The 20092-nt window shown below is 30.4% G+C and overlaps 1 protein-coding gene across 1 annotated transcript in view; it reads right to left on the bottom strand.

The window, feature by feature from the left end:
- The window catches only part of LOC114343886 (coiled-coil and C2 domain-containing protein 2A), a 217388-nt gene extending 198249 nt beyond the window's left edge, over positions 1-19139 (bottom strand). Inside the window, exons 1-3 of the mRNA XM_050647533.1 lie at positions 19122-19139; positions 18064-18173; positions 14770-14892 (exon numbers count right to left, since the gene is read on the bottom strand). Of these exons, the coding sequence (XP_050503490.1) occupies positions 14770-14892; positions 18064-18173; positions 19122-19139 (251 nt within the window). The remainder of the gene's footprint in view (positions 1-14769; positions 14893-18063; positions 18174-19121) is intronic.
- Positions 19140-20092: the final 953 nt, after the last annotated feature.

Raw genomic sequence — 20092 nt, 5'->3', positions numbered from 1 at the left:
TTTAGTAGTTCCAAAATTACACAAAATCTAGGCATTGGATAAAAAAGTTTATTTGAAGAAAGTGTATTTTTTGTTCTTCTTAATGGCGGTACAGGCTCGTTTTTTTAATATTGTATTTAATAACCGAGTAATTTCCACATATTAATATATTTTTCAAATTGGCTCTGTACCGTCATTCTTTATTATATTACGAATACGTGTGCCAAATATTTCGAAAAAATATTCAAAATTACAGCCGCAATCTTGGAACGCGTTTTCGCTACCTGTTGATCGCTACTGTTTCCTCTTAAGGAAAATCTGGAACACACGCGATATATCAGAATTAACCAAAATCAAAATATTAATAGCTGGAGAAGAACTGTAACAAGAGATCATGTAAGAATTGGCGTTGAGATGGAGAGAAGTCAAACAGAGAGCAATGGAAAATACTTGTATAGCAAATTTCGAAAGAATAAAACAGAAAAGGATGCGCTAATCCTGCGAATCAGCCATCTTTGATTTTTGGCTAAGAAACGCAAGAGCGCCCAATACTTCATAATAAGGGAAAGTATTACAGGGAGAGAAAGATAGGGAGAGAGAGAGAAAGAGAGAGAGAGAAAGAGAGAGAGAGAGAGAGAGAGAAACAACACCGATAATTTATCAAAATAAAATTTAAGAATAAACCTAACCTATCGAAAGGCTCATCAAACAATTATTAACTCAAAAAAAAAACATTTGTCAAGGGTATATAGTGGTATTGTTAGGTATATTACATTATAACTTATTCCATCGAAATCTTCCGAAATCCATAATCTTCTTCCATCAAAATAAATAGAAAATTTTAAAGTCTAGAAAATACATTATTCATAACTACACCCAAGAAATAATAAGTTTTTCTAACCTGATTTAAGAGTATAAAAACGAAAACAAAGAATTTACAGCAAATCCTTATCGTATATCCGAGCAAACCAGCTAGTTGGCAAAAGTTATAAATAGAATTTGTCTGGGTTCTTCAACTAAATTCTCACGTAAACACAACCAAGGTTAAATATTTTACTTGATACCATAAGTACATTGTTGCCAGTATAACGGATGCCAAAGCGAGCGCTAACTGTATGAAATTAATCTTGTTAATATACACGATGTATATTGATCGGAAGTCACGAAGAGTCAAAACTATACGGAAGCCACGAGGGACGCAAATGCAATATATATATATATATATATATATATATATATATATATATATATATATATATATATATATATATATATATATATATATATATATATATATATATATATATATATATATATATATATATATATATATATATATATATATATATATATATATATATATATATATATATATATATATATCAAGCAGTGATTCTTGAGGATGCAGTCTATTTTGGCCCACAATCTCCATTATATATATATATATATATATGGCTCACAAATGATAGGAAGCCCGCTACAACCTGCCGATGAATGGAAGCCCGCGGTTTACGGGGTAAGGGGATTGTAGCACTGTCTTATTCCTACAGTCTTACGAAGCCCACTCGTATAAACGCGTTCACAGTGTATATGGATTACGCATTATACGAAGCCCGACGATGTTGCCATGTTTTAATTTACGTTTAAATAATACGACTGTTCTACGAGATCCTTATATGTGTATATAAGTCGTCATATTGCCTGTTATAAGAAGCCCAATTCTATTCAGCAATCTATACGAAGCATTTTAGAAGAGTCAAGATAGAACGAAAAGATGCATTGTTTCGGAGCAATTCAAACAAGATTATCTTTTTCTAAAACTTTTTTTGTTAGTTTATATACATGTTAAAGTAAAAAAGTTCTACTCACAGATTTTGCCGCTAATTGATTATTATTTGTTTAAACAATAACAATAATTGTTTTGTACAGTGTGTCCAATTAACACGTTGTCGGACACTGCGTCAAATGTATAAGCAAGTGTTGTGACACTATATGTATTTTGCAAAGTAGAATAGGGAAAAATTCAACGTATATAGACGTTGTGTCACATTACATCAATGGAAATTAGACGACTATAGACGTTCTGTTCGTCAACGTGAAAAGTTGTGCATGGTCTAAATTAAAAATAGAACCATCGGTTCATTTTTTTTAAGCCGTATACGAGATATTATGTCAAAAAATATGAATTTTACTCAAGAGTAAAGTAGCTTTATTATTCAAAATATTAAAAATTGTTGTAATGAAAAGTTGTTTGGAATTAAGAACTATATTCTAATGTTCCACTTCATCTTTCTAATTAAAAAAAAGTTGAATTTTTTTAATTATGGATATACAACATTATTTTCAGTTATTTCAATTATGATAACTATTTTATTATAGACCAGTAAGGATTTGTGAAAAAACGTCTATTTTTGGATGTGAAAGGTGGCATTCGAATTTTTGCAGATAAAGTAAGGTGATAACTTCGTTAATAATAATTTACTTATGCTCCTTCTCAAATATGGCCGGAACATTAATAAAAAAAATAAAATATTTAAAAATTCGAAAAACGTCGATTTTTTTCTGTTTCTTTGCTTATAACTTTAAAACGATTCGTTTTGGAACAAAGTCGTAGAGAAATAAAATAAAGATAATTGAATTTTGTATGATATCCGACTGGTCAAAAATGTCTTAACTTATTACCTTTTCTGCAATATAGCAATAAATACAAAATAAGGGGGCAAAATATGCCTGTTGTTATTCAATGTTTTTAACCACTTCGGTGGTACTTAGAACCTTAGTAATTCGCTTAGGAAATTCTTTGTAACATACTTAAACTGTGTACCAAATTTCATTAAAATCGACCTAATAGATTTTGCATAATAAATTTGCAATTTAAATGTTTTTAAAAAAGTTCAAATTTTTTAAAATCTTTCTGAACAAAAAGTAGACCATTTAGAAGTTATCTAATTTTTTTACATATAAAGAGGTGCTTTACCTATCTAATACACTTTACAGAATTAAAATCGGATTATTTAAGGGGCCTCAGCAATGTTTTAAACTTATAAATAATTTTTTGGCTTATAAACAAATAGCTTTGTTTAATAATAAAAAATTAATTTTTAGCAATGCAAATAATTAAAACCGGTATAATTTGATTTATACTTTCAAATTCTGTCAGCAGAATTGCTATTTTATTTTTTAATCAAAAGTTATTCGCGTTCAAAAATTGCACTTTTTCGATTTTTTGAAAGTTCCACTGCGTTTATCTCGAAAACTATGCATCCTACGAAAAAATTTGTAAGAACATTTTTTGCTTAGACTTACCCAAGAAATATAAAAAAGTGTTTTATTTTGCGAAAAATCGATGTTATGTAATTCCTCAAGTTGTTTGTTTATAACAATTTTATTGATATCCGGATCAACTGTTACCCAAAAAAATCGTGTTCCACGGGTCAAAAAATACATAAAAATCTTGGGTAAGCGCATCTAAATAAAGGAGCCCGCAGCACCCCCTCCTGGCCACAGGACTAATTTGTTTATAAGCCAAAAAATTGTTTATAACTTTAAAACATTGCTGAGGCTGCTTAAACAATCCGATTTTAATTCTGTAAAGTGCATTAGATAGGTGGAGTGCTTCTTTATATGTAAAAAGATTGACAAATCTTTGTATACACTAGTTTTTGTTGTGCAAGATTTTAAAAAAGTTTAATTTTTTAAAAAAAGTTTAGATTGCAAAATTATTATTCAAAATCTAGTAAGTCAATTTTAATGAAATTTGGTGTACGGTTTTAGCACATTACAAAAATTTTCTAAGCGAATTAGGAAGGTTCCAAGTGTAACCTAAGTGATGGAAAATAATTGAATAATAACAGGCTTGTTTTGCCCCCTTATTTTATATTTATTGCTATTTTGCAGCAAGGGTGATTAATTAAGAGACTTTTAACCAATCGCATCTGATAGAAAATTTAATTACCTTTGTTTTATTCCTATACGACTTTGTTCCAGAATGAATCGTTTTAAAGTTATAAGCAAAAAAATTAGAAAAAAAAAACGAAATTTTTTGAAATTTTTAAATATTTTATTTTTTTTATTAATGTTCCGGGCATATTTGAGACGGAGCATTAATCAATTATTAATAACGAAGTTATCACCTAACTTTATCCGCAAAAATCTGAATGCCACCTCTCACATCCATCTAAAAACAGATCCTTACTGGTCTATTATTAATTATACGAAAAAAAAGTTATCCTTTGTAAAAAGTTCTGCATGGCCAAAGACTTTAAATACAACCATCTTATATCAATTTTGATTAATTTTATACGAGGTATGTCAAAAAAGATAAATTTCGATCAAGAATAAAGTACCTTTATAGTTCAGAATATTTCAATGAGAAGGATGGAAAATTGGAAGATGGTTTTTAGTGTTGTTCTGAAGCTATTTTCTTGTGGCATTTTTATAATTATTTTGATTCGGAAATAAGCCACAATTAAATTGAAAAAATAATTTTATTAACGTTTCGACGCCCAAATCGGATGTCATTGTCAAAATACAAAATATTACCGAGTAAATATTAGTAATATTTTATATTTTGACAACGACATCCGATTTGGGCGTCCAAACGCGAATAAAATTATTTTTTCAATTTAATTGTGGCTTATTTCCCAACCAAAGATAGATTCCCTACCTAGCGACCCGGCATTGGTCGCTAGGTAGATTGTTACGCGAGTGGTCGCGCGTGAGATTTTCTCTCACATATCCAAATGTTACCTTTTTTTACAAAATAAAGTTTTTAAAACAGTTTTTAAACTTTTTTTCTTAACTAATAATAAGAAAAAAAAATGTAACATAATATAAATAATAATGTAATAAAATAAAAAGAAATAATCGGAATTAAACCAATATTAATCAATCTCCGTATCTTGATAATTTACGGCACAGCACACAAATATAACAAGAATGCTCTGGAAAAATTGATTGATGACAATTACAATTTTTTTTACATTATTTTAGGTTTTAAGTGCCAAAATAAAATTAATTTTTATGTACAGTTCGTAACGCGGGTGGTCGCTTGATGAGAGAATGTCTCACTTGAAGCGCGCTGACTCAACAATTGGGTGATATTAGGTCAACTGAGTCACTATCTAAGCGGACGATTCTATTAGATTGTCGAGGGAGGATAGTTAGGAGACTAGAAGGAACTACAGATCTTATAATTTCCCAGAAAAAAAATTCTGTGCAATTTTCTGAAACCGTGAGAGAAAATCTCATATAGCGACCACTGGCGGGTTAATTATGGTTTTTAGTTCTAAACAACTTTACATAAGCACAATTTTCAATATTGTGAAAAATAAGGGTATATTATTTAAGTACTCTTGGGAAAATTCATATTTTTTTTATATACCTCGTATAAAATTGACAAAATTTGATATTAGACGGTTGTATTTTAGGTTTTAGACCCTGTAGAACATTTTATAAAGAATAACTGTTTTTTGTAAAATGAATAATAAAAGAGTTTTCCACCTACCTCTACCGAAAGTATACTTTTCCGGACCTGATTGTAGGGAGCAAAGTTGTACTTTTCCTCCCTAGGGAAGAAAAGTAAAAGTGACATCATGGTATTTCATTCATAAAAATATAACTTATTGACGCCCTGTACAATATCTATTTTCTATTACGTAAGTTTGTATACATTTTAACGTTTATTTATAAAACACTCTGTATTTCACAGAATGGTAAAAAACTGTAAATTGTTATTTTGATTTAACAATGTTTACATTTTTATTTTGACTTATATTTGACAGTTGACAGTTATATTGTACGTACTTATTAGTTTTAGTTCTAATAAATTTTGTTGGTTAGTTACACAAATAAATTAAGTAAAAATGAAAAAATGACTTGTTATTTGAGGAAGGTGGAAAAACCATATGTATAACATGGGAGTAAAGTGCCTTTTCCTCCCTTGAATGATTACTGCCCTCCGCTACGCGTCGGGCAGTAAACTTCATTCTCGGGAGGAAAAGAAGCACTTTCCTCCCTTGTTATACAAATATCTATATATATCATAATTGAAATAAAAAACTAAAAATAATGTTGATTAGAAAAATTTTCAAAATTTTTTTTTCCATTAGAAGGATGAAATTGCATATCAGAATATAGTTCTTAATTCCAAACAATCATGTTAAATTATATAATTTAAAATAATTTTAAAAATATCGTTGAATTTTGTTTCTATTTTGTTTTTGATTATGCTGAATCCGAATATGGCATTACAATTTGAAAATGCTTATAAAGAAGCTCTTCTACACTATGTCTGCGTAGCAAGGAACCATATTTGAAACATTTTTATTACAAATTTTACGAAAAAAAGTTTATTCTTCATAAATTGCTCTGCATAGTCTAAAATCTAAAACCCAATCATCAGATATCAAGTTTTATCAATTTTATACGAGGTATGTCAAAAATACGAATTTTGTTAAAGAGTAAAGTACCTTTATATTCCAGAATATCAAAATATGGGTATTATAAAAATTTGTTGGGAATTAAAAACTATGTTTTATTATAATTACATCATTATAATTGAAAAAAAAATTCAATGTTTTCTCAAATTACGGATACCCATCATCATTATTTTATTTCAATTATTTCAACTATTTTATTATTAATTTTACGAAAAAAAGTTATTCTTCATAAAATACTCTATTCTGGTCTAAAGTCCAAAAAACAACCATCAGATATCAAACAAATATGACTTTTGCTTAACAGTTCAGTATGGTTTGTTCAACAGTAAATGGTTGAGTTCAATTAGTGCGGTCGTAAATATTATTAAATTTATCTGACCTGGCCCATTGTTAAGACCCACCCGGAGCGATAAGCAACCGAGGTAGACAGAGTTGGGGTCTTTTGACAATTAACACTGACTAGACGGTAATCCCATAATAAAGCAAAGAAATTGTACCAGAAAACATATTTAAATTTTACCTGAAACCGGACCTTTTATACTATTATCGGTTATTCCAGGATGTTTATAGTGGTAACTAATTGAACTCGACCATTTACTGTTAAACATACCATACCTTTATAGTTCACAATATCTCATTTAGAAGAATGTAATTAAACAGTGAAACATATTTTGTAATTCCAACCAACTTTTTTTAATAACAATTTTCGATATTGTGAAATCTAAAGGTACTTTACTCTTGAGTGAAATTCATATTTTTTTACATACCTCGTATGTCAAAATGTAAAATCGTATGTAAAACCTCGTATGTAAAATTAATAAAATTTGATATTTGATGGTTGCATCTGAGATCATATACGATGCAGAGTATTTTATAAAGAATAACTTTTTTCGTAAAACTGGTAATAAAAAAGTTATTAATAGGTTCGAAGTTACGCAGACATAATGTTTAAGAGCTAAAAATATTTTTTTGTTGAAAATTTATTATTGTTCAAGCTTATTATTAAATATATTTTAGGTAAGTTTTAGAGAAAACATTTTTGATCACTTTTTATAAACAATTTTTTAGTTGGTAATTTTCGGTTTTTGTATTAGGTACATTTTTGTTATCTTTCTTAATTTTTGTCAAAAAGGAATAGTTTCATTCATAGTTTCATAGTTTCATTTCTAAAATAAAATTATTGAGTAAATTTTAAAAATACATCAAATGCTTTAAAAAATCACCTATAAAATTGTAAAAAATCTTTTCAAACTTGAGTAATACCGTTTTAAAGTGCTGGTAATTGTGTAAACTACGTTTTTCCTTAAAACTTACGTAAAAGTTTTCAAAAATTGCATTTTTGCGTCATATCATTTGAATTAAATTTTTGGCATTTTTTTGAATGAAACATTGTTTAGTAAGATGTTTGAAAGGTAAGTTGTGCAAATTTGAGAGCTTTATAAGAAAAATTTTATTAGTTACACATTTTTAAATAATGTTTAAACAAAATTCAGCCCACACCGTACTTATGCCCATACATTTTATTTCTTTTTATTATAACCATAAGATAGCTTAATTGTTCTTCTTTCCAATTAAGCTATTCTTTCTTGTTCCTTCTCTTAATTTCCTTCTTTCTTGTCCAATTTGTAAAATTTTATTTGATCCATTAATTAGAGAAATACACTTAAATAACTCAGCCGTGCACTTCGCTAGTTTACAGTGCGCCAATATTTGTGAGAAGGGTGACTTTAGCGTTATAAATAAAAAATTATAGAAGCTACAGATTTAATTTTATAAAAATTTTAATCTTATATTTAGGTTTTTTTCAATTGTCTGAATTTTTCAAGTCAAGTCAGTTTTTTTCTAAAATTTATATTTTCGGGGTTATTTAAAGAAACATCTAATTTCGCAGTTCATTTGTTTAATAAAAAATTAAGTGCCCACTTCTAGACTAGAACTTTTTAATATGTTGTTTATTAAACATTTCTTAGGGCCATCGGTACATAATTCGCAAATATTTTAAGGCTATCCCCACTCTTTCTGTCTTTACACCGCAAATTACGTGTAGTAAAATTGTCACTGGTATGGATATGTAAACTTTACTTGACAACTTCATCATTAACTCTAAAGATGGCTTTTGAATGTTCTTGGATAACTTTTACTAGTATAATTAATTGCCTTAATTGTTAATTCAGTTAATTAATATGATTATTTCATATTTCCGACCAATAGAAAGCTACAGAAATACAAATTAAATTGATCATTTTTGATAATATCCCATCGTCAAGTATATTACGTCAGTTGCCCTTCGTTGCTGTGAAAAAATACATTCAGTGACATTAATGACAATTACTGTTTTAAAACTTATAAAATTGATGACTTTCAATCGTCAAATATTTATAACAACTGTGTGTTTAATTGTACTAATTTGTACTTACATAAATAAATTACAATAAAATTTTGGTTTTAAACAGTTTTATTCATGAAATAATCGCAGCAAATTGCAGCTCGATCTCTGAAATTATTATCGAATTGTTTCCCTCGTGCCACTTGACGTAATTTCACTCCCCTTCGGGTCGTGAAATTAATACTGTCAAAGTGTCACTCGGGAAAAATTCGATAATTTCAGAGCTCTTGTGCAATTACTACTGATAATTTTTTCACTACCTATGTATTCAGTAATAATTTATCTACTGTACAACAAAAGCTAATAATCAATCGAGAAAAGAGGAAAAGTGATAAAGTGATTTTTTAATAATATATTGTTACTATGAAACGCTTACAATTTTGAACATCTGTAACAACACAATACTTGGATCACTGAATATATCCTGGTGTATTCTCTGCTTTGGATCTTCCATAAATAATAAACAATAAATAACTTTTTATTAAGTTCACGTCTTAAATCAAGTATTTATTAAACACATTATCAATATTATTTAATCAACAACTGAAAATATTCCCAATGCCAGGTCAAATATTTAAAATTGTCACTGTCTGACTGACAATATGCTGGCAATATTCTATTTACTACTGACAAAGATTTGGAAAATATTACCACGGACATTGTGTTCATTTTTTTTCAAATCCTGAAAAAAAAACAATAAATATTTTTGAAAAATTTAAACGCAAAATGAAAGACTAAATTATTACCGAGGGCCGAAAGTCTCTTACAATAAATAACAAGTTTATTTTGAATGAGATATTTTGAAATTAAAAGTCACACTAAATTTTCTTTTAGTTTTTAGCCCTGTAACTTATTAAAATAAACATTATAGAAGTTCTCAGGGACTTTCGGCCCTCGCTAATAACGTAATCTCTTATTCTGAGTTTAAAATTTTCAAAAATAATTATTAGTTTTCTCAGAATTCGAAAAAAAAAATGAATTCCATTTGAGTAGCATTTCAGCAGAAACTACGTGCCCATACCCTTAATGAAATTAAAAAACCTCTATATTGTTTGATTTTTTCCGAAGGGAAAATCTATATGCATTATTGTATTAAATATTTTGTATTTGTATTAAATGAGGCGCTCAGAGCAACAGTGGCACAGTCCACAAATTGAGCATTTTTAGATTAATACATCAATAAAAGCAGAAAAATTGGATATATGGTTCAACAGTGGTCTACACAATCTAGCTCTATATTTGGCAATATGGCACTACATAATGTATTGTTGCCTTGACAAATACTAAAAATACGAATGAAACAGTGGCCTAACCCTCAATTGTGTGGCTCAGACCCATCAAACAAGTGTTCATCGTATCAGAATCAGAATAATACGCATAATTCATAAGAATGACTATTTTTAATTTTATAAAGTAATATTTAATAATAATAACTTTAACTCCGTCCTTGACTGAGTGGTAAGAGCGCCTACCTTTGGATCGAAAAATCCGAATGGTTGTGAGTTCGAATCTCACCAGGGTCAGAAATGTTTCATTTATTATAAATTAATAAATGAAAATAGTTTCTGTCCTTGTGGGATCGGTACTCACCGGAGGAACCGCAGACGTTCGGATACAGTTAGCGTCTCTTTGCAAAGACAATGACGTCAACTTTGCAAAGTAACAAGACACTTACTCAACACACACACACTACACATTACACTAGGTACCTAACTGTTAAAAATTACCGTACCTACCATGCCAATGGCCATTAGTTGTCGAGGCATTAACCTTTTTTAAATAAAAAAAAAACAATAATTTAATTTGTCATATTAATTTCCTATTTGGTAGCAAATTATGTGGCTTATTACAAACTAAAATAGTAAATTAGTAATACAAAGTATTAATTTGTATTAATTGTATCAATTAAAATAAATAATTCTTTTGCGATTCAATTTTTAAATCTTTTTTCTGTCGGTATCTTACTGTGTACAGGTAATGCTAAGAATTACCATAATCTGTTCTCGGGAGTCTTAGTACACAAGATTAATGACGATGAACGACCCAAAAATACAAAAAATGTGCATTGCCAGGTAATAATAAAAATGTTTACAAGCTAATAGTACTTTGAGGAATATGCAAAAACGTTGCCAAACTTCAGGGCTTCTTATAATCGGTAGCTCAATGTGGGCTTCCTAACGCTGCTGAACTTCTACAGAGTATATACTTCTTTTCGCAGCGCAAACTGGTGGTAGATACCATGAACTACGAGTGTATGTTTTGATAATAATTCCAGGCATAAGCAGCCCGGGCTTCGTATTGTTAATCATGATTTCAGAGCTACCTATGGTACATTTCTAAAATTTGTCCGAATATATATGAAGCCCAAGCGTATTCACATGTTCTGAACTTGGTTAAAATATCGAGAGATGGTGTAAAGTACGTTTTTTGGGGAAATAACATTAAAGAATTACGAAGCCCGAATCCGGGCTTCGTAAGGAGGTGTCGGGCTTCGTATGACCGGTGCGATATAGCGTTTTTGGCTTCCTAAAGTCGGAATCCATATATATATATATATATATATATATATATATATATATATATATATATATATATATATATATATATATATATATATATATATATATATATATATATAACAGCCCTACAGGCCTTAGAGGCCCTTGGCTTCGATAGTCTTGACTAATTTCTTCCACTTTTTGCGGTCCTGTACTTGTCCTCTCCAGTCTCTTGTACCCATTTCTTCTAGTTCAGTCCGGACGGCATCAAACCACTTCCTTCGTGGTCTCCCTCTTCTTTTCTTCCCTTGTTTTCCTGCTGATAAAACTCTTAGGACGTTTCTTTCTTGTGGCATTCGTAAAACATGGCCCAACCATCTAACTCTCTGTGCCTTGATTTTCTGAGTTATTTTAGGTTTCTTATACATCTCCATTAGCTCCTGGTTTGTTCTTCTGCGCCATTCCCCGTTATCCTCCTTTATACCACCAAAAACTTTTCTCAATATTTTTCTCTCCCAAATCTCTAGCTTCTTTTCTACTTTCTGGTTCATTGTCCAAGTTTCACATGCATACAGCACCGTTGGTCTCACTATTGCTTCATACGCTCGGATCTTGGCTGCCCTGGACACGTTTTATTGCCTTCAACAGTGCGTTTAATGAACCTACTGCTTTGCTACCTTTTAACAACCGTTTATCTATCTGTCTCTCTTCGTCTCCTCTATTTGTAACTGTGACTCCAAGGTACTCAAATTCACTTACCTTCTCAAATTTATAATCTTTGTCGTTTGTCCTTAGGGTAATCCACTTATTTTCTTCAGCATTTTCTCCTCTCATTTCCATATACTTGGTTTTTCCTTGGTTTATAGTCAGGTCATATTTTTTTGCTTCTTCTTCAAATTGCTTGAACATTTTTTGAAGTTCTATTCTTGAACGCGTCAGAAACACCAAGTCATCTGCAAAACCTATACACTGTTGTCTTCTGTTAAGAATCGTGCCGCTTGTCTGGATATTGGCTCCTGTAATTATATTTTCTAGTACTAGATTGAATAAGTCTGTTGACAGGGGGTCCCCTTGTTTTAATCCTCTGTTGACGTTAAACTGATTTGAAAAACTGCCGTCTATCATGACTTTACTGACTGTGTTGGTTAACGTCATTTTAACTAATCGCATCAGTTTCTCTGATATTCCTAGTGCTCTCATTGCTTCGTATAGCCCGTTTCGTGAGATTGAGTCGTAAGCCTGTTTAAAATCGATAAAGAGCATATGTAATCCCAGATTTTGTTCATAACTATTGTTTTGCAATAACTTTAGCAAAAAATTTGATCGGTTGTTCCTCTTCCCTGTCTGAAACCAGCCTGGTATTCTCCTATTATCTATGATTCATAAGCTTTCAATCTAGTTCTTATAATTTTTGCTAATACCTTATACACCACTTCTGACAGTGCGATTCCTCTCTAATTTTCACATATGGTCTTATCACCTTTCTTGTGAATTGGGCAGATGAGTGCTGTGTTCCATTGCTCCGGCATTTTTTCATGATTATTTTATGCTTTAAGATATACTATCATAATATTTCAACCCTTAAAACGACCCTTGTTGGAGCTATATATAAAAAATTACTTATCCTAAAAGAATAATTTCGGCTTACATCGATTTACATAAAAATTTGGGATTAGGATCATTGCACCCTGTACTTCATGTTCTATAACATGCTCAAGGATGTCGATTATTTTTAGGGATGTAAACTACCCCTTATTTTCAAAAATTATATAAAAATATTGTAAACTTTAATATGGGTAAAATTTGGTTTGGATCGGCTAAAAATAATGATTGTTTTATGCTTTAAAATCTATAATATCATAATATTTGAACCCTTAAAAACCACCCTTAAGAACATTACATTTTTTATAAGTAGATAATTTAATAGATCTATACAGAAAAAAAAGTAGAATTAAAGATTTACAAAAACATTTATTTACTCAAAAATACGAATTTACAAATATGTAGAAATACAAATACAAATTGTTTTTAAGTCATTTTCCACTATACGAACCAGTTCACTCTGTGGTATTATATATACATTACATGCATTAAAAATGTTCCATAAGCGGACTATTCGAATATTTCGAAAAAAAAATAGTCGCTTTATAACCATTACTCCTTCATTTTTGGCGATAAAAAGTTTTTTCAAAAATGATTTTGTAGGATTTTTGAAAAGCTATAAGACTTTGTAAATTAAATTCCGTTAGATTCCTTAGTTTTGTATAGGGGTAGGTTTAAAGGCTCGAATAAGGGAGTGTCTGCTCGTAAATAGAGGTTTTTAAAAAACCTAGAGGTTTAATTGTTAAAAAAGCTACAATTTAGTGGTCTATCATTTTTTTCGTGCCTCCAGTATTTTCGGAGATATTTTGAAGTAAATGGTGAAAAATACGAAATTTCAAAAAATCAATTTTTTTAAACTCCAATTTTTCTAAAATTAGGCCTTTTAAATAAGTTAAACTTCTTGGGTGTATTGACAATATAAATATACAAGGAATTACAGAAAAGTGAATACCAATTTTTAATTGGGAGGGTAGCTAGGGGGTTATTTTCACTGATTTTTTCGTAGAAAAAAGCAGGCACCGAATTTTTTTGATCATAAGTCGCTCTATTCTCATGCTAGAAACTTTTTGTTATTATTCTTTGAAACGTTTAATTGTATGCTTGAAAAAAGGTAATTTAAGTTTTCCTCCAAAAATGCAAAGTTTTCCCGTTATTTGGCTTTGAATATTTCAAATTATGTATTTGACGAGAAAAGCTTCCCTTTAACATGCCGAATCTCGGTTTTTATTGGTCTTAAAGATATTATAGAAAAAGAATTTAGTTTTTTTTTACTAAAAGATAAAATTTTGTTATCTGCAGTTTTTTTGATTAAATGAGTATTTTTCGAGGTATTCTCAACAAAACCTATAAAAAAGTCGATTTTTTCAACCAAAAACTGTTACTTTCAAGCGCGAATAACTCGAAAAATATTAGTTTTACGAAAAAAATGTAGAAACATTTTTTTCTTAAAATCACTTTTTGCATCGATTCACATGGTTAAAATGTAATAAAAAATTCCCATCCCCGAGATGGGTTGGCAACCACCCCCAAGGTTTCAGCGTACAGCAGCATGATATAGAAAATTATCCTTGGACTATTCCACTATTCCCTACCTTCTGAAAATTTCAAGTAAATCCATGCTGGACGAAAAAATTGCGAGCCAAAATGCTTCATTTCCTCGACTACATGAGGATCTTATGTTTGTTCTATAATTAAAGTTTCTGTAGGAGTATGATGACAGTAGCAATAGCAGTAGCAAGTTTAAAAAAGGGAATTGATACTGTACAACGCAATAATAATAACTGCGTATCTAGAACAATTTGCTAATATTGGTAAACAAAAAAGTAACGCGTAAATAAATATATAACAGTTATTTAACACTTACTCATTATCAGTCGCAGTTTCCTGCTCCTCTTCTTCATTTTGTTCAGTGTTCGTAACTTCTGAAGATGTTTTGGCTACCTCTTTAACAGAATCATTTTTTCTTCTTTGGCTGCATAACGGAAATCTAAAAATATTAAACCAACCATAATTTTAATTAAATTATAAAAGACGTTAAAAATCAACTCAGTCGTTAGAAAGCTGATCATCAGGCATATAAAGGAATAAATTGGACTTATTTTGCAGGACTGAAACATCGCGATGCTCTTAAAATGTATTTTCTTTATTACCTTTGGACAACCATAAGTTTGTCTGAGATATGATAATATACCGCGAGGCATAAGTTAGGGATATAGAAAATTCTGCCTTTTTTCATAGTTGAAGTTTTCGTGAACAGGTTAACGGATTCCGCTATTTTTTATTTTAGTTTTTTCTTTAGTTTTTTCACAGATGTGCAAAGGTTTATTCAAACTTATTTTTGGTACTTATAGCGGGTGGAAGAAAAGAATAGTTTTTCTTCTGTTAAGTTTGGGACACCTTGTAGGGAGGACGAGGTACAAATACAACAGAATACATCGGAATTGTATTGTTCTGTTTTTTGAACATTTTTTGTTTTTTGAATATTAGATATGATATATATAAAAACAAAGAAAATAGACGACTTTGTAGTTAAACATGTGTTTTAACGGTGGGGAGGAAATGGTACAAATGTGGGTATACATCGATATTATGTTGTAGATTCATATTTTGTGAACATTTTATTTTTTTAATTCCTTTGATATTTTTAATAACAAAGAAACTAGATGATTACTCTTTAATATGTGTTTTAGCTGACGACATGCGATAGGTGAAGAGGCCACATCTTATACCACTAAGATGAAATTATTTATTATTTCCTATATATAGTGCGAAGGAAAATGAGTATTCAAAGAAAAAATCTGTGTAACGTATCTCTCGCCATTTAAAGAGGCTGCACGTAGACACCAAATCCCTACTTACTCTCAAGGAAATTCCACCCCTGTATATCACAGAGCCTCCATTAAACAACTCGTCTCTCTTATGTTGCACTGTGTGTAGCGCTTATTTGGTTGACACATAACCCTTATAGGTGTCGATAAGAACTGTTGACGTTATGTGCCTTCCTGTTTTTAACGCTCTATTATTGTTATTTTTTATTGATAGTTTAGTTTTGTTCCTGTTGTTTAGAGACATGTTCCTGTCTCTCCCAATGCTCTCCATACTTCCCCAGATGATATTCCTGGGTAAGTATGGAGAGCATTGGGAGAGAAAGGAACAAGGTGGTTAGCAGGTCTATTTAATAGAATTATGGAAGTTGGACAAATGCCAGACGAATGAAGAAGCAGTATACTGTTACCTGTTTACAAAAACAAGGGAAATATACAACAATGTACAAACTACAGAGCTATAAAGCTGCTTAGCCACACCATAATAATACGGAAAAGAGTAATTTATAGACGGATACGTGAAGGGACCGAAATATCCGAGAATCAATTTGGTTTTATGCAGGGCAGATCAACAACAGATGCAATTTTCATTATAAGGCAGTTGATGGAAAAATACAGGAGTAAAGAAACAAACACTCATATGGTATTCATTGACCGTAAGAAAGCATATGATAGAGTTTCTCGAGAGATTCTGTTGTGGGCACTCAATAAGAAAGGAGTCCCTGGTGAATATGTAAAGATTGTGAGGGATATGTATGAGGGAGTAACAACTAGTGTTAGGACAGGTGTGGGAGCGACTGATAAATTTCATGTGAAAGTAGGATTGCACCAAGGCTCTGTGCTTAGTCCGTATTTATTCTCATTAGTTTTGGACCAGATAACAGCGAAACTACAGGGTAAAATTCCATGGTGCTTAATGTATGCTGATGATGTCGTATTAGTAGGAAATAGTGAAAGAGGCTTAGAAAAAAAACTGGAACAGTGAAGGTAAGCTCTGGAGGAAAAGGTTTAAAACTTAGTAGGACAAAAACAAAGTATTTGGAATGTTCATTTAAAGATGGAGTTACTACAAATATAATGGTATTTTTGGATGGTGAACTGATTGTAAAATGCAACAGTTTTAAATACCTGGGATCGGTATAACAAAGTAATGGAGAAATAGATGCAGATGCATGCAGTAGAATAAGGGCTGGATGGATGAAGTGGAAAGAAGCGAGTGGTGTGTTGTGTGACAGAAAAATTCCAATGAAGCTGAAGGGAAAATTCTATAAAACAGCTATAAGACCGGCTATGATGTACGGAACTGAATGTTGGGCAGTGAAGAAGAAAGAGGAACAACAAATGCATGTGGCGGAAATGAGAATGTTTAGATGGATGAGTGGAGTGACAAAAAAGGATAAAATTAGAAATGAGTATATTAGAGGAAGTATAGGTGTGGCACCAATTGATGCCAAAATGAGAGCGCATAGGTTAAGATGGTTTGGTCATGTTTAACGTCGAGAAGTTAATCACCCAATACGAAGAATAGCTGAAGTGCAGATTCCTGGAAGGAGTAGGAGAGGAAGACCAAAGAAGACCTGGGGGGAGACGATAAGGCAGGGCATGTTGGTAAGGGGGATTGACATTGAAAAGACCCAAGATAGAATTGTGTGGAGAAATGCAATTAGGGAAGTTGACCCCGCATAGGGATAAGGCAAAGAGAATGATGGTGAATTTCGTTTTGTTTAAACGTTAAAATACATGTTATAGAGTAAAACCAGCTATTTTCTTTATTTCTAAAGATATCATGGACATTCAAAAAACAAAATGTTCACAATACCTAAGACTATATTACGCTTCTGATGTATTCTCACATTTTCATCTCGTCCTTCCTGCAGGGTGTCTCAAACTTAACTTAAGAAAAACATGTTTTTTCTCCCACCCGGTATAAGCACAAAAAGGAAGTTTGAGTAAATCTTTGCAAAACTATGTAAACACTAAAGAAAAATCTAAAATAATAAAAAAAATGGCGAAAACCGTTAATCTGTTCAAGAAAAAATCAACTATGAAAATAAGTATAATTTTCTTTATCCTTAACTTATGCTTCGCAGTATATATAGGGTGTCCCAAAACTAGCGGGGCGGTCTAATATCTCTCGAAATAAACATCGGACAGTTTTTTTGATCGGATGTTCACTTCGCGAAATATTCGACTGTCCCGCTACTTCTGGTACACCCTGTATAAGAAAGTGTAATATTAAAAAAAGGAGACACTTTTATATTAGAATTAATTTTTCTTCTGGTATGATATGATAGAACATAAAATTATTTATTGACATTAAAAAACATACTTACGTATTGGTCGTTATAAAGCATTCCTTTTCTGACAAGTATAGTGTGAAATCCAATTTTTCTGGAAGAACGTAATACACCTGTTGGTCTTGATTGTCGTCACATTCTCCGTTCTTAAATTCATAGTTGTAAAATGTTATTAATTGTTTTATATTACCAATTATTACATAACAATTTTCAAGATAAATGTAAAAAGCGAAAATTATGTCTGATTGAGAAATATTTAATAAATTATACAGTTTATAATCAAAATTATTCACGACGCTTATTCTCCAGTAATGACGCATGCAAAGCATTATCTCGTACATTTATTTATCCTTAAATTATTTTTTGTTATTGAAAAACTAATTCCAACATCATTTTGGTCGATTTAAAATATATATAGTGCAGTCACTGAAGGTTTTCACCTTCGATTTCTTTGACCTTCCATCGATTTTCATGAAAATTGGTGAGTGGTTAGAGGATACCTCAAGTAACAAAGGTAACATAATGCCAATTTACGCTTTTACCCTGAGGTGGGTGCCACCCTTTCTGTGATAGAAGGACAAATTATATGCAAATTTTTTTTTATAAAGTTTTTAATATAAATCGATACTTTTTGAGTTATTAAAGATCAAAGATTTTATTTTTTTCGTAAAAAAATGCATGTTTTAAAGCTGTTTTTCACGTATACCTGAAAAAATATAAGCTTTTACAAAAAAGTTATTCTTCCAAAATTAAAGATAATAAAAAGTGAATACAGTACTTAGTTAAAGAACTGAACTGATGTTAATTCAAAGTGAGTTATGGGTAATTTAATATATATTTTTTTTTCGACCAGACTCAAATCTAAGTATTCAAGCTTAAATAACGGGAAAACAATGCATTGTATAAAATATATCTGCTAAACACTTGTCAAAGTACGTTGGAATGCCTATCAAATGAGCTCCAGAAGAATTTAATAGCCTCAAAATTAAACAGGTTATGATGAAAATCAGAGAACTCTTTCGATTTTTTTAGCAAAAAGTGAAAATATAACATACGTCATTTCCACAAAAATTAAAATTTATAGTAATCCTTACAAAAACTTCTTTATACATATTAGTTTAACTAATTATTTTAACAATGTTAACCGGTTTAGAATGCATATTCTTGAAAAAAAAGGTATAATTAAAAAAAAATCATAATTTTTGAAATCATCGTAATTGTTATTTTCTTTTGATATTAACTCCAAAAATACTCAATTTACGTAAAAAATTATATATAACCTAATTTTAGTTTTTTGTGTATCAAATATTTTACCTTCCCTACTATTTCTGTAGGCTAAGAAATAACCCAGATAGAAAAGTTTAAAGCTTAAATTTTGCTGCGAAAACCATGTAACCGGGGCCATTTAACCCTTTAGGTATTTTTAAAAAAGTAAGCGGTTAAAAAGAATAAATTTAACGTGGTTTAATATCCCTTACAATTAACTTTCAGACGGTTTTTAGCTGAACCTGATATCGTAAAAATTAACGGTGTTAAAAAAAATAACGTTTTTTTGGAAAAATTTAAAAAAAATAAATTTGGAAAAATTTTTGGAGTATAAATTTTAATGTTATCAACTTGTTCAGGGCTCATTTGATAGATATGTCTAAGTATTTTGACAAATGTTTAATCAGTTTATGTTATAAAAAAAATATTTATTCAATAACCTATAACTCACCTTTAGTTACCATTAAAACGATTTTATATTAATAGGCCATTGATTATATTCAAAATAAGATAGCTAAAAGGAACTACAACGATAACGGGGTTTTATTATTTGATATGGTCAATGGACATCTATATATGAAAAAACCGCGGAGTGCTACCATTTAAAGGGGTGCGTTTTTGAGAAATGGGTAAATTAGTCCCTGGGCACAGGTTACATTAGGGTGAGTTCTATGCACTTTTGATACAAATACTTCTACCTAAAAATTGTTCCTGGTTAAATTTCCTATCTAAATATAACTTTTTAAAGTCAAAGATACTTTTTTTTACAAAAATATATTCAAAAGAAAAAGCACAAAGA

The sequence above is a fragment of the Diabrotica virgifera genome, chromosome 3, assembly GCF_917563875.1.
Source record: "Diabrotica virgifera virgifera chromosome 3, PGI_DIABVI_V3a".
In the NCBI taxonomy this organism is placed as follows: Eukaryota; Metazoa; Arthropoda; class Insecta; order Coleoptera; family Chrysomelidae; genus Diabrotica; species Diabrotica virgifera.
This window is presented reverse-complemented; position numbering and strand designations above follow the sequence as displayed.